The sequence below is a fragment of the Lutjanus erythropterus genome, chromosome 4 (genome assembly GCF_056507025.1).
Source record: "Lutjanus erythropterus isolate fLutEry1 chromosome 4, fLutEry1.hap2, whole genome shotgun sequence".
Classification (NCBI taxonomy): Eukaryota; Metazoa; Chordata; class Actinopteri; order Lutjaniformes; family Lutjanidae; genus Lutjanus; species Lutjanus erythropterus.
In genome coordinates this window covers 26,988,569-27,015,146 of record NC_139320.1, presented here as the reverse complement: position 1 = coordinate 27,015,146, position 26,578 = coordinate 26,988,569, and the positions used below count along the sequence as shown (strand labels likewise).

General features: G+C 40.2%; 1 protein-coding gene across 5 annotated transcripts in view; it reads right to left on the bottom strand.

Moving 5' to 3' along the window:
• Positions 1 to 26,578, bottom strand: part of aplp2 (amyloid beta (A4) precursor-like protein 2) — a 104,720-nt gene that overhangs the window by 17,172 nt on the left and 60,970 nt on the right. For 4 of the 5 annotated variants that reach the window (XM_084717442.1, XM_084717439.1, XM_084717443.1 and 1 more), the window contains exons 4-11: positions 21,337 to 21,449; positions 17,132 to 17,343; positions 15,417 to 15,607; positions 13,661 to 13,828; positions 10,443 to 10,576; positions 8,893 to 8,967; positions 8,393 to 8,551; positions 5,141 to 5,269 (exon numbers count right to left, since the gene is read on the bottom strand). In XM_084717442.1, the coding sequence (XP_084573568.1) occupies positions 5,141 to 5,269; positions 8,393 to 8,551; positions 8,893 to 8,967; positions 10,443 to 10,576; positions 13,661 to 13,828; positions 15,417 to 15,607; positions 17,132 to 17,343; positions 21,337 to 21,449 (1,181 nt within the window). The remainder of the gene's footprint in view (positions 1 to 5,140; positions 5,270 to 8,392; positions 8,552 to 8,892; positions 8,968 to 10,442; positions 10,577 to 13,660; positions 13,829 to 15,416; positions 15,608 to 17,131; positions 17,344 to 21,336; positions 21,450 to 26,578) is intronic. The other variant, XM_084717444.1, reaches the window with a different exon arrangement.

Genomic DNA, 26,578 nt, shown 5'->3' with positions numbered 1-26,578 from the left:
CTGTGGCCTTTTGACTTCTCACAAAGATATCAAGATATCCAAGAGTCTCCTCTTTACAATTATAACCACTTTATACTAATCCTATGCAATTTAGGATTAGTATAAAGTTATTTTTGCCTGTTTAAAAAAATAATTTCTGCAGACTTTAACATTATCTGGTTACTGTTGGAATTAAATTCAATTACCAGGGGCGATCTAATCGGCTCTATGTCGAAACATGAATTTTCTTAAAAGGATAGTTCACCCAAAAATGAAAATTCAGCCATTATCTACTCAGCCTCATGTTGACTGGAGGTTGGGTTTAGTTCTTTTAGTCCACAAAACACAGTTGGAGTTTCACAGAGAAACAGCTCTGCAGAACAATGGAAGTGAATGTTATAAAAATCCAAGTCTCCTAAGGCCCTGACATGCCAAGTTGACTTGAAAGGTGCGCAAACGGCATTTCGGGGCTTTAGGAGACTTGGATCAAGCCAGATGAGCAGTACGGAGGTATTTTATGTTCTCTGGAGGTTGTTTTTTCTGTTCGAAAACTAGTCACCATTCACTTCCATTGTTTGGGAGATTATGCAACACTGTTTTCCTGTGAAACTCCAGCCGTGTTTTGTGGACTAACGAAACAAACCCAACCTTCAATCGGCATGAGGGTGAGTACATAAAAACTGAATTTTCATTTTTATGTGAACTGTCCCTTTAACAGGCACAGCCTCCACTGGGACACGCAGGTGCTGATCTATGACAGACTACACCAAGTGCAAATTATTCATTTTTTATTTCAGCTTTGTGAGTTTCTACAAAAATGTGTATTTTTATAATATTCTAAGTCAAAGGTTTTCAAAGGACTCCAAACAGTTTCAGAGGAGCCTCAGTGAAAGGAAAAATATTATCTGAGTTATCAAAAGGAGATCACATAGAAAAGCAGAAAAGTGTGCAAACCTGCCGACCTTGGACAGACCTTTTGTGTGTATTTGGTGTATTCTAAAGTCATGTAAAACAGCAACATTAGGTTATTTTGGCTCAATTCTTGTCTGTCTATTGCAGGAGTCTGCAACCTCCAAAGAGCCAAAAAAAAGAGCAAAAAATATGTCTGCAGCTGAAACTATTAGATTCTTTTTCTTTCTTTGAATTTTTCTAGGAGACTTCTCCTTGTTTTGGATCTGGCATCCATAGCTAGTCAAGGAAAACTCAAGAGCCACTGGTGCAATTTGAAGGAAAAGGTGCCAAGCCACAGATGAAGGCTACGACTTGTCTCGATAAAAATTATTTCTTTGTCAGAGCCACAGGAGCCACAAGAGAGACGGAAAAGAGCCACATGATCACGATCTCATAGACATGCAGGACTTGAGCTAAACTGAGCAAATAAAATAAGGGGGGCATCTTTTACCAAGCATCGTCTGAAGGGAAGCCCAGAGTCAGATTATGAAAACCCATATCTTAGATAAATAACAACACAGCATTGAAACAGGCGCTTCATCATCTGTTGCCTGGTGGAGATGTGCTCTCCACTGGACCGAATGCACTCCTCCAGTTCGTTCATGTTATATCTCAGTAAGCAACATGAACCAATGCCATGATGCAACACGAGCAAAACTGAAACGACTACAAATTGAGTCTTTTTGATTAACTGAGACACTTTAAAAATTCATAAAATTTAATAAGTGACTACACTGTACTAATGTGAGGGCAGACAGCTGCTGTAGCTGATCTTTCCTCAAAATATAAATGTTCTGAAGGGAGAGCGTTGCTCGTGTTCACACGTTTAAACACAACTGTCACAGAAGTGGTAGAAATGTTCTTTCTGGTAGAGAGCATATTTTCGTAAGATGAACTCAGACTCGCTTCCAGCCAGCCAACTTGCAGACATAAAACAAGTTGCTGCGTGTAATATTCAAATCAGCTGTGAAGCTGTGAACTGACTCGACAGGATCCGCTGCCTGTCAGCCCCGATGATCACCACTGTATCACAGTTTGGGTGGAAAAACAAACTCTTTTGATCGAGCAGACAAAAAACAAAAAACAAAAAACTTTGTGTTTTCCAAAAAAAAAAAGCTCCAGTTGCTTTCACTGTTTCTAGCAGCAACATGATGTTTAGAGAGGAGAAATATTTCCACATTTCTGCTGCCAAAGTGCTTGGCAGACTATGAAAAGCAAAACCAGCCCCTGACAAAGCTGACCAGCTCTTGGCAGGTAACTGGTGTTTATTTCCCTCTACGATGATTGACTGTTTTAATCTTCCAACACATGGCTGCAGTGCACCACAGCCAGCAACAGATGGCAATAATGCACCTTTTCCCTTTAAAGGCACCGCTGCTGCCGCTGCAGCCCCCGATGGCACCTTCCTGTCCATGTTTGACAAACAATCCTCATTATGAAGATTACATGTCCCACTGCAGGAGCGGAGACTTCGATGCGTCGGGAAACCTCTCCTGATTGGTTGAGGTGGGGCTTTTATCGAAAGAGAGAATAATCTTGATCCCAGAAAAGTCACATAACAGTTACATAAATCACAGCAAGCCGTCCATTACAAAGGGTTCTTTTATAACGTTCCTCTGAGTCTCGCGTCAAATCCACAAACAAAACCTGAACGTGGTGGTTTGAACCTCCTGCAGTGAAGAAACGCACAGGAACCCGTGAACACTGTGAGAACACAACAATACGCTCTGAGACACAAAGACGCTGACCAGAACCATTACGGGTTCTCTGGCTTGTCCCCATAGGAGAGCCCTTTATGGTTCCTGGTCTATGGGAGTCTACCTAGAACTCATCATAAAGGCTTATAGCTAGAACCATCTATGAAAGGTTCCACCCAGACCCCTCCCTTTTCACCTTCTGAGGGGTGCTAACAAGAACCCAAGCAGGGGGTTCTACTTTCTATATTCCACAGGTTTTATTTAGAAACTACTCAAGGAACTACCAGGAAACTTTCTATATTTCAAGAGATTTATCTAGAACTCGATCCAGAAACTTTCCACTTTCTAAGGGTTATGTTTAGGGAACTCACTGGGGGGGGGGGGGGGGGTCGTCTCCTGAGAACCCTTTTATGTCCAAGGATTTTATCTAGATCCCAACCAGAGGGTTCTACCAGAAACCTTTTTCTGTTCCAATGGTTTTATCTAGAACACACTCAGCGGGTTCAATCCAGAACATTCTCACTTCCTCAGCATTCTAACATGAACCCATCCAGGAGGTTCTAATGAGAACATTTTATATTCAAAGGGTTTTATTTAGAACCCACTCAAGGGGGTCTACAAGAAACCTTCTTATATTTCAGTGGTTTTATCTAGAACACATTCAGGGGGTTCCACCCAGAACCTTTCCATTCTCTAAGGATGCTAGGGTCCATAACATATTCAGGGAGTTCTACTAGCACCATTCTACCTTCTCGGGGTGCTAACAAGAGAGAACATTGTCATATTCCAAGGGTTTTTTTCTGACAAATAGCCTTTTTATATTTCAGTGGTTTTATCTAGAAGACAATCAGGGGGTTCTACAGAAAAGCTTTTTATATTCCATGGGTTTTATCTTAAACTCACTCAGGAGGTTCAATCCAGAACCTTTCCACCTTCTGAGGGTGCTAACAAGAACCCACCCAGGGGGTTCTACTAAAGATTTTTTTTATATTCCAAGAGTTTTAGAAATTTCAACAGTCTTTGAAGAACTTTTTCTTCCAAAAAGGGTACTTTGGATGAAAATAGTTCTTAATTGAGCCCTTAGTCTTACAAAGAACCATTGACAAACCCTTTCTTCACGCAAAGAAGAGTTCTTCAGAAGGACAGAACCTCAGCCCTTCAGGAAGAACCTACCTGGAACCCCTATTTTTAAGAGTGCCCGGCCTGGCTTTCCATGACTGAGCACAGAGGCTCACCACGATTCATCTAAATAGCACCCCTCTGGTCCTGTTTCCCCTCCTCACTCCTCACAATGTTGTTTCATCCATCTGCTGCGTTATCTGTAATGGTGGCAGATAAACTATAAATGGTGTCGAAGGGCACTGACACACACAGGCGAGTACATCTAACAGAGGAGCTTCCAGCCAAATCCCTGTGCAGCGGCTCAGAGTCCAGCATTACACAAGACCTGCGCAATGTTAATCTTCGGCTGAGGCTTAAGTGAATGAAACGCCCGCCCTCCCCTCTCCTGTCGAACGAGCCTACTCACTCCTCCTGGGCTTCAGCTCAGAGAAACACACTCTTTCTACCTCCTACACACTCAGAAACAGGGCAGAGAGGAGCAGGCTGAGACATCATTATCTCTCCCCTGTCTGGGCAGGAATGGGAGGAGTGTGAGCTCTTGGAGTGGCTCGGCATGAGGTTTCAGATTTACTGACACAGCCTCTAATACAGAACGTCTTCATTGTTGAGAGTGACTCAGGAGGGCTGAAAAGCTCAAAGTATTGACAGGGACCAATTAACCAAATTGAACTATACAGATGGAAAGTACTGCGCAGTGGATAATCAATTAATTCTATAAATCTAGGATAATTAATTCTAACAAAAACGCCCAACTTTTGCTGGTTCCAACTTCTAAAAGGGATAGTTCGTTTTTTTAAGTGCTGTGGACAGGGTCAGCAAAAAAAAAAATATTATAGCCTCTTATAAAAATCAGTTTAAGTGTACACTATATTTAGAACATTTTACCTGCTTTCCCTTGCCATTAGACAGCCTTTTCTGACGGGAAACTGCTACTGGATGAGCCAAATATCACTCTCTCCACACCAACCAAACTGCATTAGCAAAATCAGTCATTTTACCTGGTAGAAGATGTGAGTTGCTGGTCTACCGCTGCCTCGATCTGTGAGTTTGTTTGTGCTATTGTGCGACTTCAGTGTTTAAAAAGAATAGTTCGGATTCACCGAAGTCGCACAATAACACAAACAAACTGACAGATCGAGGCAGCGGTAGACCAGCGACGCTTGTGTTCTGTAAGGTAAAATTACTGATTTCACCAATGAAGTTTGGTTGGTTTGGAGAAAGCGATATTTGGTGCATAACATAGTGGCTTCTCATTAGAAAAGGCTGTCTGACGGCAGTTTACTTTACTTTGCCAAGTGCTGATTGGACAGTAAAATGAACATATCGCTGTGGGGGGCATTTTTCACAAAAGTCAAAACCAGATGATCATCTAGATGAAAAACAAGACTGACCTGTGACTTCATCTGAGCAGCCTTCTCAGGATCCACAGCCAGGACGTGCTGGTAGTGGCGGATGGTGTGCTGGCGGTCCTTGTTCTCGGCACGGACGTACCTCCTCAGGGCCTGCAGGATGCGGTGGGGCTGGAGGGAGGTGGGGGAGCATGGAATGAGAAAGAGAGGGGTGGTTAATAGAGTCGGGCGGTAAAACACAGCCTCATAACCATTTCTGTGCAACACTGACTCTTAGATGGATCAGTGTGATGCAATTTTCTTGTCTTGTGTGGATACAACCGACACGACAGCAGTTTCTCTGAAGTGGTATCAATCAATTCCACTTCTCTTCCAATTTTAGACCCATCGATTAGATATTTTTTAACGTGATGTTGATTGTTCTCATCTTCTTTTATTCTTTTTTTTTTTATTTAAAAGAGCCTCTTCTTCTCATTCAGAGGCTGGACCGGGCTCAGTTGTAAAGCTAGAGGAAGACTATGGTATCATATGAAACTAGGTGACGTACGGTATCCATTGGTACCAACCGTGTCATGCAGCTTGGGCACAGGACTAAATAACGCTCCAAAGTTCATCTATTCTATTTGAATAGTTCTGCATACCAGGGTCCATAAACAGTACAGGAACCGAATAAATTGCATCTGTCTAGAAAGCATTTTTGGAAACTTGATCATGCTGTATATAATGACCTACAGTGACCTCTAGGATAATCACAGCCTCATTGAACTTCACAACCACAAACTAGAGACCCGGAGCTTTCAGAGGATGGATGGATTTCCAAGCTTTTTGACAATAAGAGGGTTTCTTCTGAGTAATCCACAGAACAGAGGTGCTCAGCATCCAATTCCTGAAAAATGCAGTTTTGTATAGAAGTCTCAAAAAAAAAGGTCAAAAGCATTTTGATACAAAATCACAGCATGATTTCTTCTCCAGTGTTCCTCAAGGTCTTGGTGTCTTAACGTGGTATTTTGAAAGAATTCTGACCATCTCAAGTGGTCAGAAGCGGTTAGATTTTGCATCAAATCTGTTGCAACGACTTATGAGACAAAAGTGAACATGAGAATGCTGAAATAAACTAAATCTAAAACTGGAATAGGTGCCTGAGGAAAAGACTAAGTTTATTACAGATTTGTGCCTATCTGGCATACAGTATATTGTTGACCTGGTATCTCCTCTAAAGATCCTCCATCCATCTTTAAAGACAACTAAAATTATGTCTGTGATGAAACACTATGATCACACTCACTTAGTAGGGAGCCTCCAATTAAACAAGCACATTTTGTGCAACTCAAGGTGAAAATTAACATGAAAACAATTCTTTTTTTCCCCTCCACCTTCATATATCTGAGCAAAAAAGGATGACAGGAACGCTCTTATCACATGCAAGGTGCAAATCATCCATTGCATATAACATGACATGAAATCTTCTGCAGCACCTACTGAAATAGCATCACACCACAGATGATGCAATTACCAATTTCGTAAGTGTAACCAAAGCAGGATAAGGAATTACTGCTCTTCAGTCAGGCAACATTCTTACATTTAACATGAGCACAAAACAGATTAAATCCTGGATCTCAAAAGGAGCAACATCATTCTGCTCACTTGGAAAAAAAAATAATTAAAAGAATGTTATACTGAAAAATCTGACTTTTTTAGATATCTTCAGGTACACAATTATTTTGAACATAACATCAGGAATGAAGCATACCATACTTTGACGATCAAATACTGTGATTATTTTTTGGTTCTACCAAAAACGATATAATTATGGGCACTATTTCTAGACTTTATAAACACATAAACTGAAAAATGGGCGAGAGAAAGTAATCTGTCAATATCGAACGAGGTGGAAATGCTCTAAGTGGTGGGAGTTTGGGCGGAAATGTTTTATTCGTTTCTTTATTACAGTGAAGCAGAAAGCACATTTTGCCTGAGGGGATGCCAAAAGTTGCAGACGGTGTGTGTTTCAGGAAGTCTGAATATATTTTGGGAGCGTCCAGTGATAAGACCTTTTCTGGGCAGAGTTTCACGAGGCACTAAAAAGCTAACTTGACACTGACCTGCCCTTGCAATTTTTCACTTTATTTTTAGGAAATGTTGATTTTCAGACAAGGCGTCGTGATGAATATTTGTTTGGTGTTTTGATTTGCGCTCACAAGGCGCAATGCATGTTGTGGTCTAGCTGCCAGTTATATTGCTGAGTTATTCCTGACCTACGAGCCAAGGTGCAGATCTTCTGGCAGGGCTCTGCTGGCTGCCCCTGAATCCTGGCTTAAGACTAAAGATGATCAGGCTTTTGCAGAATCAATACTTTGTTTTAAATCACTTAAATCACTTCTCTGTTATTATTATTACTATTTATCTTTATTGTTGAGGGTTTTTATTCCATTTTTGCTGCATTTTTGTTTGGTTTTAACTGCCTGATTTTACTTGCCCCACTCTGCAAATCTTCTGATCTTGGGTCTACTTGGTAAAGTACTTTGCAGTTTTGTTGTGAAAAAGCAATTATTACAAAGCAATATCATTATTTATGTTGTTTTTTTCCTCTCCGTCTTAAGAAAAATGTCTTCATTAAATTCTGGACCAAGTGGGTCAAATATGTAGAGCCTTTACTGCTAGATTTTGCAGACGAACTGAATTTGTTTCCTTTCTAATCTCCCCCTGACATATTTTTAATTGCTCACATGTGCACGCTTTACCTCTCCCAAAATGTACAAAGTTCTTACATATCATAAAAATCTGTTGACAGCAGAGAAAATGAAACTGCCCTTGTCCTGATAAATGCTTTGTAATATAAACTGCTGTCCTAAAATAAAGAATAAAAAAAGAGAAATATTTAATTCTTTCCTTTTTGGGTCGCGAGCCCAAACACTGGTGGCTGGGGAGACGACCAGCACCTTTTAGCAGAGTGCCAAACTGCGTGTTGGCAAAAGGATGAAAAGACTGTTAGATAAGAGGAATTTAACAAACACGACACAGGGATTATAGCTGTAGGTTCAAATGTGATTGACTTTGTGCTCATGGAGGATTTTTGGATGCGTGTTTTTCTGGCTGCGGTAATCCATTCTCATCATGATGAATTGGGAGTTGGCAGAGGGTCTTTTGACAGAATATGAGATAAGCCACAGGCCACGAGGAGTGTGAGGCTGTGTGTGTGTGTTTGCACATCAACAGAGGAGAGGGAAAAGCAATAGACAGATGGGGAGAGGTGAGGATAAAAGATGCTCTTAGAGGCTGGTGTGCGCTGTTTACCCTGGGGGGGTCGGCCTGCAGGGCAGCCAGGTAGTTCTCCAGGGCCAGACGGCGCCGGTCATTGAGCATGGCCTCCACCCGGGCGAGGTGGGTCTCCACCAGCTGCTGCTTCTCGCTGGCTGCCTCCTCCTCCAGGGACTCCACCATGGCTTGGAAGTGCTACAAACAAAATCATAAACATAAATAAATATGTATATGCACCTTAAACTGTGGCACAGTAAAGCTCTTTCAACATCTATTCAAAAAAAAAAGGAAAGAAACAGCTCTCGGTTTCACTCATGCGCCTCTCAGTCTTGTCAAGGGAATTGGGGACTCATTTAGCAGTCTCCCCATTCAGACGGTGCCCTAATTTAGCCTTAGAGTGATAAAGATAGAGCAGCCAGGGAAAAGGGATCTTTAATGGCACAGGGAATGAGGGACCCAGGGTCTGTAAGCCGTCGTATCTCCCCCAAACAAAGGGACAAAGGGAGGAGTCCCAGGGGAAAGGATCAGTGTCTTACCTGGATCAATGTCTGCCTCTCAGCCTTGGGCAGGTTCTTAGCCTGGCGATCAGCCTCTTCCCACTCTTTTCTTACCTGCAGTGACACAGAAAGACAGAAGGAAATGAAGGCAGGTGCAAGGTGGTCACCTGCTCAGTCACAGCGAGCCAGATAATTACCAGTAACAGTAATTTTCGTAAACATAGGCGGGTTGGATAAACAGAAACCTTTCATTGCACAAAGGCAAGAGACTCTTAAAGTCTGACCTTGGTGCTTGTCATATTCTTGCATTCAAATGTTCAAATCTTAAGAAAACTCAAAACAGACAACAGACTTGGACATTCTGTGGCCCTGAAGAGCTTAATTTATAAACTTAAACTAGAAAAATGTTTTACTCGCTCTTAAAAGAACCACATTTTCTTCACTTTCTCAAAAGTTTCAACATTTGTCCAATTTTATTGCAAAATAGGAGTAAAATAGGTCACAAACTGCACCACAGTTACTGAGGAAGACTGATGCAAATACTAACTAATCCTCACTGTGCAGTCGATGAACTCATCTTCCTTCTTAATGAGGAAAATCAATAACAGACAATAGTTTTCACCTCATGAGTGCCCTCTGTGAAAAGAGTAAATGTTCTACTGATTTTTTTATACAAGTAATTGTTATAATAATACTGTTACTGCTGAAGGCAGTTATTAAGCACGTCCTGCAGGTTGTGGTAAAAATGTTCGAATACAGATTCAAGCCAGTAGTTCAAATTATATAAAGCGGGGTTGTGTGAGGAGTACAAGCTCACCCCATGGAGCAAAACACTGCTGTGGACAGGGTCAGCAACAAAAGGTATTTTAGCCACTTAAAGGTCCACCTAAAAAAGTAACATGGGTTTAAGTGTTGGCTATATTTAGAATATTTTCACTGTTTTACTTTACCTTTTCTGATGCATATAACCCAAGTATCACTCTTCAACCAAACTGCATAGGCAAAATTAGGAATTTTTCTTGTAGAACAAGGGAGGTGCTGGTCTACCGCTGACTGAATCTTTTAGTTTGTTTGCATCATTGTGTGACCTCTGTGTTTTTAAAGGATAGTTCAGATTCACCAAAGTCACACAATAATGCAAACAAACTAACAGATCAAGCAGCAGTAGACCAAGCAAGACCTATTTTATATGAAATAAAATGACTGATTTTATCTATGGAGTTTGGTTGGAGTGCTGTGAGTGATATTTTGCTTATATAACAACAGTTTCCTGTCAGTAAAGGCTGTTTGACCACAATGCAAAGCATTCAAAATATTATAAATATGATATACCCTTGAACTGATATTGAATTTTTCAGGTTGACCTTTTGAACACATTTTGTTGCTGCCCCTGTCCACAGCAGTACTGTGCTTAGCTTCTGCACTCCTCTCTGCCTCTACAAACTGCAGGCGTGTCGACCATCTACTCTGCTAATCCTTTAACAAACTGGTATTGATATGTATTCATAATGTGCTACTGAGCAGCAAAAATCTCACTTATTGCCTCTTTAATTAGGGAAGTAGAGCCGTGGCTCCATCTGGTAACTCACTCTCTCCATGCGGTTGCGGTGCCTGATCTCCAGCTGCTCCTTGGCTCTCTGGAAGCGACTGTGCTCCTTGTCATCGGCCGGGGTCTCAAAGTAAATGTCAACATCATCGGTGGGCTGAGGAATCGGCGGCATGGCTGCAAATTCATAAACAGATGGTGAGTGGACGGGGCTGCAAACTGACAAGCAGGCAGACAGACAGACAGACACAGAAAGAGACAGACAAGCAGACTGGCTGGTCCAGGCAGAAAGACAAAGACAGACAGACAACTGGGCACAGAGAGGGAGAGAGAGTTGAAAGTGGAATGCAGATTGAAGTTGGACAAAAATCCTCACAGAAGCACTCCTCTCACTGGCGTTCTTCCACCCTCAGTAACTCTGATAAATTTAAAAGAATCTGACAGTCTTTCCTTTTGAATTCCTTTCATCTTCCCATCGGCTTTCTGCTGACAGGTCGCATCTCCAACACTAATGGAAATATCTCTGTGTTTGACGGCTGGGTCATCCGGGGGCGAGGCCAGAGGACTCCGTTCTGGGTTCCTCGCTATACAGTCACGCAGGACTCACTCCCTGCACCGCTGTAAGTCGCAAAAACGATAACGGTCCGGGCACGCGAACAGGAAGAGACCTTATCGTTTTGTCTCACCATCAAAAACAGGAGGCACGGGTTAACGGATAAAAAACATTCACTGCTTCAGCTCCTAAAATAAAATGTTATTTATCAAATGCAAAAAAAAAATCCAATTGGTTATGGCTATGATTCATGATTGAACTGATGAAAAGTGACTCTTTAAGGTGCAAAAAACAAAAGGTGCTGGTGGAGTTCTAGTAAAAGAGGTGGCAGTGTTCTGTGAGCAGACAGACAGACAGACAGACAGATAGACAGACAGATAGACAGACAGATAGACAGACAGACAGGCAGACAGACAGACAGACAGGCAGAAGCAGGAACAAATGACAGGAATGAACACTGGCAGGAAAACAAAGAAGAAAAAGTGTGTTTGAAGTTGCACACTTACAAATAAATACTAAACTAAGAAAAAGAAGACTGTCATGATTTTTATTTGGTACTTTTGGACCTTAATTTTAGTTTTACACATTTTCTTGAAAGACCTAATTTGACTGTTGAAATTCCTCAATACAAGTTCCACAAGTTTTGGTAGTGATAATAAAAACATACTTAAAAAAAAACATTCCTACAAAACATTTTTCATTTAATAAAAGAAGCCGACCTTCTTAAATGTTCAACCTTGTCTTAACTAATGTTTTTTTTATTTTATTTGGCATTGAGTTTTTACTTCAATTTAAGTTCTAAATTTACTTGAAAGATCTTGACCTCATTTGTCCATTGAGCAAGATAATATTTGAAATTCTTCAATACTAGTTCCAATCTGATACACGAGTTTTAGTAGCAATATTAAAATCATACTTTTTAAAAACGTATTAATTTGAGTAAAATAAACATTTGTTTTCGACAAAAACTTTTGTCATTTAATAAAAGACCCCAACTTTCTTAAATGTTCAAAACTGTCCTAACACATGCTTTTTTTATTTTTTATTTTGCATTGAGTTTTATTTATTTGAGTTTTATTTAAATTTATTTGGAAGGTCTTGACCTGATCTGACAGTTAAGCAGATTTTAAACTCATTCCAGAAAACGATATGATAAGTTTTTGTGCTGCTACCAGATTCATACTTTTCTATAATGTATTACTTTGAGTAAATTAAACAAGCTTTTCTGTAAAAACCTTCTTTAATTTAATAAAAGAAGACACATTTCCTAACATTTTTTAACTGGCAAACAGGAGCCTTATTGTGAAGGGTAAAATTGTCCTTGCTGAAAATGCTGAGGTAAACATTATTACCAAAACCTGAGTGTATGAATCTGATCATTTGATCTGATAATTTGATGCCAAATGAAACTTTTTTGTCCATTAAGAACTGCTGACGGTGGTTAAATGCAGTAACAGCTGATGGAGAAGACAAAGTAAAACTCAGTAAGCATTTAGATCTGATCTTTGACAGATAAACGTGTGTTCACTTCTCGGTACGAAAAAGGTCACTGCTGCCCTTTTTTACCTAATTCCTTATGACAGTTTATTAATGATTATGATGATATGATATGATTATAAAGTGTTTACAGCATAATTAATACCCTAAAAATATATCATTTATAAGTGTAGTTTTGTTGCAAATTGGTAATAAAAATACATTCTGATTAAGACAATGACCTGATGTAGAATAAGTAAAGACAATCAACATCAGCTTTCTATACTCAATAGTTTTCCAATATTTATGCTGCAGACAGATTTTGGTCGGTTCATATTGAGGTTTGAGACCCTCAGTGACCGCTGTGTAGGAAGTGTGCTGGTCAATCAATGTTTAGACGCTGACAGTCCTGAAATGAACAATCTGTTCTCACAAATATAAGTATCTGTGTGGGTTCATATAGTGTCCAATACTTTATTTATATAATAACAGTTAATTAGGTGATAAAAGTTGAATTTATTTCAGTCTGATATTGTTCATACTGAATATTCCGACAGTTCCAATTTAATTAAGAGCATTAACCAAACCTAATGAACCAGTGTGTGCCATATATGAAAACATCAGGCTCTATTATGGTACAAACAGCCTATTTATTACTGAAAAACTAGATGCTAAGTGGCATTTTATTCAGTGATACTTTGCTGAAACTATGGATTAATTTATCTGTTGACAGAAAATTAACCAGCAAGTTATTCATCAAGCAACAAAACCAAACAAACTAAATGTGAAGATTTGATTCAAATTATTGTAAATGAAATATCTTTGGATTTTGAACATTTGGCTCTGGGATACTGTGATGAATAATCAATATTTCCTGACATTTTCTAGCTAAAACAATTAATTAAAAATATAAGTGACACATTATAATAATTAAAAAGTCATTAGTTGCAGCACTTGGTCTATCAGTGGAATGATACAACAAAAGAGAATGACGGTGAGTGAAGTTGAGTGAGCTGCTGTGATTGTTGTTGTGGAGGTGGCATGGTAACAGCAGCTGTAGTGATTTGATGAGTGACAGCTGAAGACTGCAGAACAGGTGTTCTGCTTGAAAGTCAGCGACAGACTAGATTATCCTACAGAGTTTTCAGCGAGTCAGAGAGTCGGCAGCAGAGACACAGACAGAGAGAGATAGAGTGGTGTTTTCAGACCGGCCTCTGTCAGGTGAGACTTACTCAGGCGCTTGCACACGGCCATGCAGTACTCCTCTGAGTCGAAATTGTTGCGGTTGCCGGCGCAGCCCCCGTATATGAAGCGCACACACTTCCTCTGGCTCATGTCGAAGTGCCAGCGGGGCATGGACGCACGGCAGGGGCCGGTCTCAGCCTCCAGGGTGCACACCGCTGCCAGGGGACAGCGTGTTAGATCATCCGGCCACTAGGGGCAGCACTTAATTCCAGTCGCAATTACAAACACTCAGAGAAACTACCTTCAAACACTCCTTACTGCTGCTACATCTACAAATATGATTGGACCATTGACATATGTAGAGATGGACAACATGACAACTTCACAAAACTGAAGCCAAAATATCTTGACCACCTTGAAAACCTTTCAGGTGGTCTGTATTCGTTAACAAAACATTGTATTGTTTGCTATCTAACTAAAAAGTAAAAACAAAAAACAAGTAAAAAAGAAACATATTTAATTATTTGCTAGCTAGGTAGCAAAATGTTACATTGTTCAATTGTTAGCTAAAAGTTAAAAATAAAGTTACATCATTTACATTAAAAGTTATATAAATGTTATATTGTTTGCTAGCTAGCTAAAAGTTATCTAAATATTGTATAAATGTATAGTTTCCTCTCCAATACCTAAAAGTTGTGAGATCCAATCCATACCCTGGTACAACTTTTTTGGTTCCTAAAATAATCGTTTAAATCAACGTCACTGTATTAGTATACTGGTTACATTAATTGGCACTAATGCATACAAATGTGGACAGTGATTCCACAAAGTTATGATGTATTTGCATGTACTAAAGTGGTTTCTGTCATTTTTGGTACTTCTTTTTTTACACTAATGTTTGTTTAAGTGTTCATTTTTCTGATCAGCTTAGTTTTAAGTTGCTGTTCGATGCTATAAAAAGCAGGTTTCGCGTCATAATTGACAGCTGACTCTGTGGGCGGAAACTCTGATCACTCTGGCTCCAAATGACGTCACCAGTGCAAGATGGCGGCATTTATATGCAAGATATTTTGGCTTCATTTTTGTACAGTGGGAGGAGATAGAGATGTGGAGTCCATCTTTATTTACAGTAAGTGAATTAAACAAGACAAAACAAAACAATAAAAGTACAGAACCAACTCCTGTTTGTACATCATGATCAGGATTTTGCAGCAGTTTGGCTACAAATAAGGCAGGATGATTTGTCCTTGTACCCTGATAAGGCAGGACAGTACCTCACAGTGTCTGCTGTGAGCTGAAAAAAGGGAGATTTGCTGATGCATACACTGATCTCATTACAGTCTGGCTGAGATTTAAGCATATAGCCGATAGTTTAAAAGTTAAAAAGGCTTGATTATATTTAAGTGGTCGGCAAAGTGCCAATTAGGAAGAGAGAAAGAGATAGAAGGAGGATGGTACTAGAGCTGCAACAATTAATCAATTAGGTGTCAACTATTAAAGTAATCACCAACTATTTTGATAATTGGCTTGGTCAGTTTTTAAGAAAAAGAAATTAAAATTCTCCGACTTCAGCTTCTTAAATGTGAATATTTTCTGGTTTATTTAAACCTCTATGTCAGCTTTGGGCTGTGGACAAAAGCAAGACATTTGAGGACGTCATCTTGGGCTTTGGGAAACATTTCATGGACTAAACAACTAATCGATTAATCAAGAAAATGATCATCAGATTAATCGATAATGAATATAATCATTAGTTGCAGCCCTAGATGGTACATGGTTCATTTAAAACAACTCAATACAAACCTTTCACTTCCTGCAGAGTCTTGTCCTCGTCTTGGCTCTCTGACATTTTGCTGCTCTCTTTCTTCTCGTCCTCATACCCCTTCTCTGCCTCCTCGTCCTCGTAGACATAGTGGTACTCCTCCTCATCTTCTTCCTCTTCGTCCACTGGCTCCTCCTTTTGTGTGGGCTGCTCATCAGCTGGTGCCTCGCTGAAGGCGGAGGGGAGGGACGGAGGTGATTGAGTGAAGGGGTGGAAGCCAGGAAGAGAAGTGATTTATCAAGGCAGAGCAGCTGCCATAGGTCAATGTCACAACACTTTAATTCAGCCAGATGGTGGACAGTAATAGCTGCCCTTCACAACACAGCAGATATCTCGCTGTCCATATTTCACAGTAGGGCTGGACAATATGGTTTCTAAATAATACCTCCATGTTTTTAAGCTATTCCACAATATACAATATGTATCTCAATAAATGCATTTTGTCTAAAATAACACGGTAAATTCTCAAAAAGAGCTGGGAAATATGGATAAAATCAAAGTATTAGTGCTTTCGCAAAATCATAACACAATGAGATTTCTAATAAATAATCATCAATAATGTGGATATAATGGCTAAGACTGGGTTGTATTAACAAAGACTAATCTAATCAAAACTAGGTTTAAAATGAATAAATCAAGATTTAAAATTAAGCAGAGTTCTGCTGCAAAATTAAAAACTAATTCAACTAAGTTTAGTGATGTAAACCAAAATTAAAAAGAGTTTAATCAATATGAAGAAGCCTGCTTAAATTAAAACAAATAAATATGTAAAGCGCTGTTGGGACTAAGCTAGTAAGTATATATTGTTTTCTAGCTAGCCAAATAAAATAAAAAATAAAATGTTATATTGTTTACTAGCTAGCTAAAAGGTTAGCAAAATGTTACATTATTTGGTAGCTAGCAAAAAACCCCCAAAACATTACACTGTCTGCTTCCTAGCTAAAGATTTAATAAAATGTCACACTATTTGCTACCTACCTTAAAAGTTAACAAAACAATGCACTGTTTGCATGATAGCTGAAAAGAAAAAACATGTTATATTGTTTGCTAGCTAGCTAAAAAGTTAACAAAACACTGCATTATGTCCTAGCTAGCTAAAAAGTTAGTTAGCCTTGTTAGCGCATTCATCATGACTTGGCAGAGAAGCTTTAGCCTGATTTCTCCTCCTTCGAGAGACACTTGTTGCCCGAATTATCAGCTGGAGTGAAACAAAGACGAAAGACATCATAAAACTCATTTTTATTCTTCATAAAACTTTAAAGGGCTTAATTATTTTTCTTAATCCATCTTAAAAAAAACAGTTATTTCAAAGTTAAACCTCCTCAAGACTAAGTTTAAAGTTAATACTTACTAAATACTATGGTTAATTTAATTTTTATTAATTTAAGTTTAAAAGTTGGGAGCAACATAATTTAAAGTTAGACCACAATTTAACAAGACCATAAAAATTAATCATCGTTAATGCAGCCCAGCCTAATAGAACAGCTAGAACAGTCCGGCAAGTTCAGAAAATTCATCTTTTAACTGAAATGCAGCTTTTAAAACCAGGAAAAAACACAACACTTATATAATGATATCTAAAATCTATGATGATATGATACAGTATTGATATATTGCCCAGTCCAATCACACAGACACGCCATGATCATGAAAACAAACACACCTACAGAAACGGACTTTAACTGCTCACCTGTCCTCCTCCTCCTCCTCAACCAGGTCGGCCTCATCAATCTCCTCATCCTCTACCTCTTCCTCCTCGTCATCCTCCTGGGACGGCAGGGAAGGTGGAGCGGACTCCCCGGTGCGGGAGGCAGGGCAGCACACGTACTCGGTGCCGTGGAACTTGTCGATGCCGCAGGGCAGCAGCATGCCGTAGCTGTGCAGCACCATGGAGCTCTTGGCACAGGCCTGACAGGACGGAAGAAGTGAGCCAGTGATGATATTGACTGAACATGGCACAGGGCTCCGGATTGATGAAGCCGCTGTGCTTCTCAGGACTCTCGCCACTTTAAAGCATCAACTTCGGCTTTGACAAGGTGACAATTGTTCAACCTTTATTCATCGAGGGGAAGATAAAAGACTACATCAATGAATCTGCCAGATGGAGGAGCGTGTGAGTCACGGTGGGAGGAAACTGGGGAAGATCAATGAATTCAGTCACATGATATTATTGTCTGCTTGTCCCTCTAAGAATATTAAACACAAAACATTTCACTTACAGACTTTTAGCATTATGGGCAAATTTTCACCTCTACATTTTTAATATTTCTGATAATTTCAGGTATTTCTTAAATAGTTATTATAAATATTATTATAATTGCAAACATTTTACAGCAGTCTTCACTAGGGCTCCTCCGATGAGGACTGTCTTTAGGTGAATCAGATTTGGCTGTCCTATACGAATATTTGATGATTCATCCTTTTCTTTTTTCTTTTTTTCTTTTTTTTTTTTTTTACAGTGCAATGTGCCCATTCCTACATGAGCCTACATGTCTTACCAGTCAGACTCGTGTTTTAATGCCTTTCATCATCATATGTAATGTGAAAATATCAGATTTTCACACAGCCAGAAAAATTAAAAGTTTGTTTCCTCCTGTGGTCCAGTTATTAAATCAGCAGACCTGCGTATCTCTCTCCCTCTCCCCGGACTGTAGCTGTTGTCCAGCATCACCTCTGTGCTCCTTTATGTCATAAATTTACATCGTATTTACTTAACTCAAACCAGAGTTGGTGATTGTTGGAACAGTGGAAAGATGAACCAAGAAGTTTTTGGTAAGATTTATTTACTTTCTGTGAAGTTTGAATGAAGCTCACGATGATGCAAAAGGAGTCTGGTGAGTTTGGCGACAGCAATTAAACAGCTGTTTCTGATAAAACAAAATTTATCTTACTGTTTAAAATAAAGTCTCTTAATGAAGTGATCATTTTCATAATGTTGTCAGACGCTAACAGTAACAATATGAGCCCATTAGTGGCAGAAACAAGCACAAACAACAAGCAAATAAGCAAGCGTCACCTGCTCTATGCGCTCTGCTGGTGCGCCTGGATGAGGTGGTTGACAGCGCGTCACGCTGCTCTGCCTTTCTATTACGCTTCTCCTCTTCAATCAAAGTTAGTTTTGTGGTTTGTGGTGATTTAGACACTCAAGTTTGTAAAGTTTACAGCCTGTCATGCTGTTGCATTTCTCTGTGTACAATGACACAGATAGAAAACGAGAACTGAAACTTGTTCACCAACCACACTTTTAATCTTCTCTCATCAGTCAACCGACAGCGCATGTGGTCCCCGAGGATATTTTTTCATAAGTGCACCAGCTAATATAAAAATATATTTAGGATTTCCTATAATTTATCATTGAAATGTGCATTTTTGTGAGGTTCTATCTGTTGTATCCTGTAACCATAATGCACACTGACTGACAAAAGAAAAAAATAAGGGCTGAAAATTTTTGAAAAAATATCTAATTGCAATTATTTTGAAAACATATTGCAATTACAAAATGATTTGTGATATTAGAGGGAATGCTAATATTTACATCATTATTCTCATTTTCATGAATATTATGGTGCGGGTTTTGCAAGAATCTCTACCAAACACAGATGCTTTCCTACATTTTTACAGCACAATATTTAATTTAAAATGGTAGTTTGACACACATTTTGCATTCAGCACATATTACGACCTGATCTGAAAATTGCCGCAGCCCATATTGAAATTTAGATAAATTTCGATTAATTGTTCAGCTTTAAAACCAATACTCAACTTGAAGAAACTCAGTCGACTACTGGGGCTCTGACTAATGTTTCGAGTTATTAACTATCTGGGGGCAGCCCCTGTATTTTCAGCACATTTTAATACCACAATAATACAGATAATTGATAACTGATCATTTTCATGGTCTCTATTATCATGGTATAAAAATTTCAGATGGTTTCATCACTTCTAGCTGTATCTGTCCTCAGAGATGCTGCCAGGTTTTATTTTATAACTTCTACTGTAGTTCCAGTCTCTTGCGGTTACCTGACATAGTAACAGATCTATCCACCTGCAGAATATAGACACACTGATTTTAGAGCTACTTCTCTTGTCACACAACGACTAAAATGATCAATGGGCCACACACCGAAAAAGTCGCAGTCCGTTAACTGTTGGGCTATTTTTCAGCAGTGCTGTGCTTCATATAGCTACTCGGAGGTACCGAGTGCGAGTTCAGTCTAACTGATGGCTGCTGAGAAACTCCAGTGGAGCAGTGGAGGATTAGCTGCCCTGCTTAAGAACATCTCAGTGGCAGTTGGCGAGGGAGCCGAGATTGTTTTTGAATCATTCTTCTTACCCAGATTTTCCCACTGGTAAGATTTATTACTGCTTGGCTGTAACACATTTGTTATCGACTGTAGGTCGTTTGTGCCTCTGGATGTTGCACTATCTGCAGGCTGCAAGGCTGCAGATGATACTGTATTTGTAATACATGTCGGGGAAGAGTAAAGAGTCAGGAAACACGAGGCAGGAAGAGACGAGAGCAGACGGCTGATGGGCTCGGCAAACTGCCGCTCTTACTGTCGTGGTCAGAGTGGCCCCCAAGGGCCGGCTCTGGAGCTGCCCAAGGGGGGATTAGCTGCATTACAGCCACAACACTAATCTGATTAGCAGCTGAAATGTGAGGGCTCCCAGTCAGCGTGTGATCAGAGGACCTCAGAGACTCACAGAGACAGGTGTAAAGGTATTAGAGAGGGGAAAGGAAAGACTGGAAAGTAATAAAAGTGTGACCAGTATGACAGGGAGAAGGGACTTAAAATTAGTTTAGTTTATTTTCTAAAAGTTCAGTTGATGCTTAAAGGGATACTGCGTATTATTTGATGTGGGGTTGTGTGAGTTACTTATTGATTACCAACAGTAGATGGCGTTCAACACGCCCCCAAGTTTGGAAAAGTAGAGTAGTAGCAGCTTGGAAGCTAAGCAATGCACTGCTGTGGACAGGGCCAGCAGCAAAATGTATTTTAACCACTTAAAAATGTAAAACTCTGTATCATTTTAAGTGCATGGTATATTTTGAAGATTTTCATCACTACTTAACCATCTGACAGCTTTTCCTGAGAGGAAACTGCTGTAATGTAAGCCAGATATCACTGTCTCCAAACCAACCAAACTCCATAGGCAAAATCTGTAATTTTACCTTGCAGTACACAAGAGTTGCTGCTCCACTGCTGCCTAGATTTGTTGGTTTATTTTCTGTTATTATGTGACGTTGGTGAATCAGAACTAACTTTTTATAACACCAGAGTCACACAATAACACAAACAAACTTAACAGATTGATGCAGCGGTAGGCCAGCAACTCCTGTGTTCTGTGAGATAAAATTATTGGTTTCGCCAGTGGAGTCTGGTTTAGCAAAAGTGAGCAATATTTAGCCTATATTACAGTGGTTTCCTGTCAGAAAAGGCTGTCTGATGGTGAGGTAAAGCAGTGAAAATATCCTTAACTTATTACATGGCTTTGTTAGATAGTGGTTGGTCAATTACAGCATTCTAAGGTCTGTTATTTCTGTTTCTGTTATTTCCATTGCTATGTAGAACACAGCGTTGCTAGGAAGAACAGACTGTTGCTATGGACGCAGTCCTGATCATAGACCCTGATATTGATTATTTGAGGTTAGGCTTTTTTAAATGGCTAAAATATGTTTTGATGCTGACCCAGTAAATTGCTTAGCTTCGTACCGACAACCATCTACTGTTACTAATACACTGACTATTGAAAAGTAACGCACATAACCCCATTTCTAATTATCCGAACTATTCCTATAAGACTTCCTCTTCCCACGGGACTTTTCTTTTCCATCGCTCTGCTATCAGCTCTGAGATACAGCCTCCCACTGTTTCCTATGAAGTAATTCCTTCCCCTTACCTCTTTGGCCACGCCGTGCCACTGCTGATGGCTGACGCACATGTCCATACGCTCCTTGTGGAAGAACTTGCATTTCTCTGGAACCAGCAGCACGTCACTCACAAACTCGCCCACTGTAACAGCAAATCACACAGACAAATATTCCTGTTAGTCATGCCACCAATCTGTCCACAAAGAAAAAAAAATCAGTCCCCCGCCTGGACAGTGCGAGGGTTAGAGACAATAAATCGCCCAGTGGGACTAAAAAAGGAATAACAGATGAGACAAGAGGAAAAAAATGACATGATTAAATAATTCATGGCTGCCTGGTCCTTTACATTTCATTACACTCTGACAAATAAAGGTGCTAACTAGAAATATAAACCGTTCTTCACCTTGTCCCCAAAGGAGAACCCTTGACGGTCCCTGGTAGGACCTTTTATAAAGGTTCAACTTGAAACCCTTTTAGAGCGTTTTAGCTAGAACCAAACATGAGTGGTTATATCTAGAACCAACTGTGAAAGGTTTCACCCAGAACCCCTATGAGAGGTTCTATCCAGTATCCTTACACTTTCTAAGGGTGTTTGCAAGAGTCCACCCAGAGGGTCCTAACAAGAACCTTTTCATATTCCAAGGGTTTTATCTAGATCCCAACCAAGGGGTTCCACCAAACACCTTTTTAAATTCTAAGGTTTTATCTTGAAGACAAGCAGGGAGTTCTACCAAGAACCCTTTCATATGCTAAGGGTTTTACCTAGAACCCACCAGGTGGTGCTACCAAGAACCCTTTTATGTTTGATGGGTTCTATCTAGAACCCACCTGGGGGTTCTACTGAGAACCCTTTTATATTCCGAGGGTTTTATCTAGAAACAGTCCAGGGGGTTCTACGAAGAACCCACTTCTAGAACCACCCAGGGGGTTCTACTGAGAACTCTTTTACATTCCAAGGGTTTTGTCTAGAATGCAAATAGGGAGTTCTAATTAGAACCCATTTATATTCCAAGCTTTTGATTCCAGCATGTAAACAGGAAGTTCTACTATATTCCAAGGGTGTTAATAAAAACCACCTAACATACATAAAAAACACCCTGAGGGTTCCACTGAGAACCCTTTTACATCCCCAAGGGTTTTATCTGTTCTAATGAGAACCCTTTATATTCCAAGGGTTTTATCTAGAAACAATCCAGGTGGTTGTACAGAGAACCCTTTTATATTATGGTACAAAGAACCCTTTAAGAAACAGTTCTTTGAGGATTTCAGCCATCCTTGAAGAACACATTCATCCAGGAAGTGTTCTTTTGATGAAAAGTGTTCTTAATGGAACCTTTAGTCTTAGAAAAAAAAAAACACGAGGAACCCTTTCTTCAGAGAAGCATTCTTCAGAAGCAAACTGTTCTGGGTAGAACCTCAGTCCTTAAGGAAGAACCTTTCTGGAGCCCATATTTCTTTTTTTTTTCCTTGTTTTTCTTAAATACATATATTTGGAGCTTTTCATGCTTTTATTTTGACACAGAAGTGAAGACGGGAAAAGGAGGTAGAGACGGGGAGATGACATGCAGCACACAGGTGGGAATCGAACCTGTGGCCTCAGAGGAGTGGGGATTTATTCTCTACCAGCTAGGCTACAGAGACACCGGGAGCCTTTATTTCTAAGAGTGTACGTTTGTATAACAGACGGGGTGTTTGACATTTGAACTGGGTGCACAGACAGACTGAATGTGTCCGAGCTTCATCCCGTCTATACAGTCACATCTGTAACATCTGTAACCCTGCAATCAAAACGGCAGAGGAGAAAATCAGGTTTCACACTGTGACTCTTTTAAGGTGGTCCAGCCTTTTCCTGCGACTCAGTGATATCATTTGCTTGATGAATTCAATTCGGAGATGTTTTATTCATGTAACGAGCCGACAGACAGCAGATCTTGGAGAAATAACAGACATGAAAAGGCATCTTGGGAATCCCTATGAATAGTTTCAGGTTGAAATCCGCGTGTGTGCAAGCATATGGTGCAGGGGTCATAAGAAAGATTAAAAAGGACAGCGACTGCTGATAGGCTGGCAGAGTGACGAGGCGCTCAGGTAGAAACACTGCCATCAGAAGCAGATGGAAAGCTGGGTGGATAGAGAGAGAGAGAGAGAGAGAGAGAGGAAGGAGAAGGAGGAAAAGGAAGGAGGGAGGGAGGACTGTTTAGGGGGCAAAGTCCAGATCAGAGCGGTTGAGGAACGGGCGGACCGAAAACACACAAATGAGGGTCTTGAGGTCTCGCGACAAAGGGCTGGGAGCTGTCCTATAACTGCTCATTTAGCGGTTCGCCACAACCTCGGCCTGAGGCAGAGCCGCCGGAGCGCTTCACATGAGGCAGGCGAGGCGGGCGGAGGGTGAAAAAGCAGTGTTTTGGAAAATGAGAGGGTAGGATAGGAAGAGGAGAGAGCTGGAAATAGCAGAGGACTCAGCAGCTGCTTCTCCTCTCCGCCCAGGAGGTACAGTAACACCCCCTCACACACAACCCCCATCAACCCTCCAGACCCTCCGTCTCATGCTTCACTGCTCTGTGCCCAAGTAACTCAGTACATTTACTCAAGTACTATACTTAGATATAGTTTGAGTAGAATAGAATCTAATATAATGGGGCTTTAATTGTCACCTTGGGTTCTAGGAGATTGTGATGGTGGTTCCTCTGACATTTTAAAGACAAAACACTTAGCCATAAAAAGAGTCTGTGGCCACCAAGTTTCACTCCTGTAATCCGAGCTTTTACCAACACAACTGTTACACAAAATCCTGATCCCTGTGTGCCTGCGTCGCTGGCTAGCCATCGATATGTCGGGGCTACTGAAGCAATTAATTGCAATATTATCAGAGTCGCAATGTGTTCTGGTGCAATATACAAATTGCAGAACTAGAACCAAGGGCCGGTTTCACAAAGATATACTCTGCATATAACAGATAAACGTCAGACAGATGTCTAAATTCATCATTTTAGTTCCTGACTATTTTAAGTATGACTATGGCGCAATGAATTCTGGGTAAATTAAGACCTTTTCAAAATAAAAAATGACTGACTGAGTGACCTCCTCCAACCACACTCAGCTCCGTTTATCCCAGCAGAAAATGTGTGTCTTCTGGATGAATTCAACAATTACAAGGTAATTTTCCTTGTAAAGTTTAGTGAAGAGCGCGACAAGTCTGATACAGAAAAGAACTGCAGTGAAACAGTGTTAATCCCACTGTATCGAGATGTTCAGAAAAAGATATAAAAATATGTTGCGAGACACAAATAAATCATTGTTCTCTCCATAATAATGTTAGCAAAACCACAAATTATGACCAGTGCTTTCCTCTTTCTTGTTGTTGGGTGATACTGATTGTTACCATGGTAACAAAGGTGTTTGCTTACAGTCAGTCAGCCTTTGTTTTTGTGAAATGGTCTAACTTGTTGTGGACTAATTTACACTGCAGACTAGTCTAAAACATCTTTGTGAAATCGGACCCCAATCACATTTTTTTGTGTTAAAGGAACAATGTGTGAAAAAACAGCATTATAATGAAGTACTGCAGTGCTGCAGAGATGACCTGACCTAAAAATCTTGTTCTCCAAATGAAAGAAAACACATTTGTTCAGCACAGACCGCAATAACTATCACACCATTATGATTTTAATATATTCTTTTTCAGTAGAAATTAAAATTGTGATGTAAAAATGATCATTCCCCCATCACAATTTCAGTCAAAATAATTGCAATATATTACCATACTGTGCAGCTCAAGTTAAAAGTTTGCTTTTTTAATGCAACCAGGACAGCGAGGACAGATAACAGCACTGCTATCTCACAGTCAGGGGGTTCAAACACAACCTAGAGTGAACCACACAAAACATAATACTGCAACACTCAAGTCTATCAATATTTTTTTTACCCCCCTGGCGGTGAGTGGTGCCATTTTCCTCAGTTAGTCGAGAAAGTCCGGCTCATATTTCATCTGAAACGATGCCTTCAGGAAACACCACAACACAACTCACGAGAAAAGTGAACATCACAAGTGTCACAGTAAAGAAGGGCTGTAAAGGGCACTACATCACTCTTTCTGTACTGTTTTTACTTAAGTTTACATTTGGACCACCAAAGCTTGAAGCTTGATAGTCCGTGGCTCCAGTAAAAATTTTAGCATTTTAGAGAGTAATATTTTATTTTTCATTCCACGTGTTCGACAGCTGTAGCTGCTTTACAGATTAAGATTTTGAGATCTGATTAAAATATGCTCAGTTTATTAAACATGATGCATCGTTACACTCTGCCAAACGTATTGAAGCAGATAAAATGAGCTTCATCTTGACAAACTGTAGCATCAGAAAATGCCCATTCATACTTTTACTTTTGATATCTTAATGGATTTTTGAATTCTTCTCTATTGGACTCTTTTATATGCAGAATTTTGAATGCGAGCTTTGCTTTCTAATAGAGTCATTTTATATTTTTGCATTGCTGCTTTTGCTTCAGTAAGAGGATGTGAATATGTCTTGGAGCACTGATGCCCACGTCTCTGCTTCTAATGTCTCCCTGTCTTCACATCCAGGGAAACAGAGGGATCATGACTCTGAGTAACCCTCAGCTCCACATCCTGCACACCGGATGCTAACTCGCTCTTTATTTCATCTCTCCGTGTCTTGTTCTCTCACACTCGCGCTCGGTCTCTCTGGTTGTGAGGTGGAGTGGGTTTCCAGCAGACCCTGTATGCAGCCACACTGCAGTGGGTGATGGATGGTGTTGTTTGGAGAGCAGCTGTGCCTCACGAGCACTCCCCTCTCTGTGTGTTTCCCTTCTGTGTGTAGCTGTGCAAAGTGTGCGTGTGTGTGTTAGAGCAGGGCACATCCTCGTCTTTCTCTGTGACCTCCTCTCCACCTACTCTATTCATCCGCCTTTTCTTTAACCTTCCGTCTATCAGACACCCTCGCGAACGCTCTCCGGTGCCCAGACTGATGCACTACAGGCATCCAGGGAGCGTGAAGGTAAGAATACACCCAATGCACTGACGGTACCTTCAGTACTGAGAGGTGGGGAATTCAATTAAGCACCAACCAAGATGTCGACAGCACGGCTATTGTGTTTCAAGTGCTTTCTAAAGGAGGTCTGCGGTAATGAAATTCAGTGCAATCAGTATAAAATCTGAAAATGCAAATAACTCGTTCAGAGCACTTAATGATTCAATCACCACTTAACTATGAGGTATAAGTGTAATACCCAAATCACAGAAGCTGCATTTTT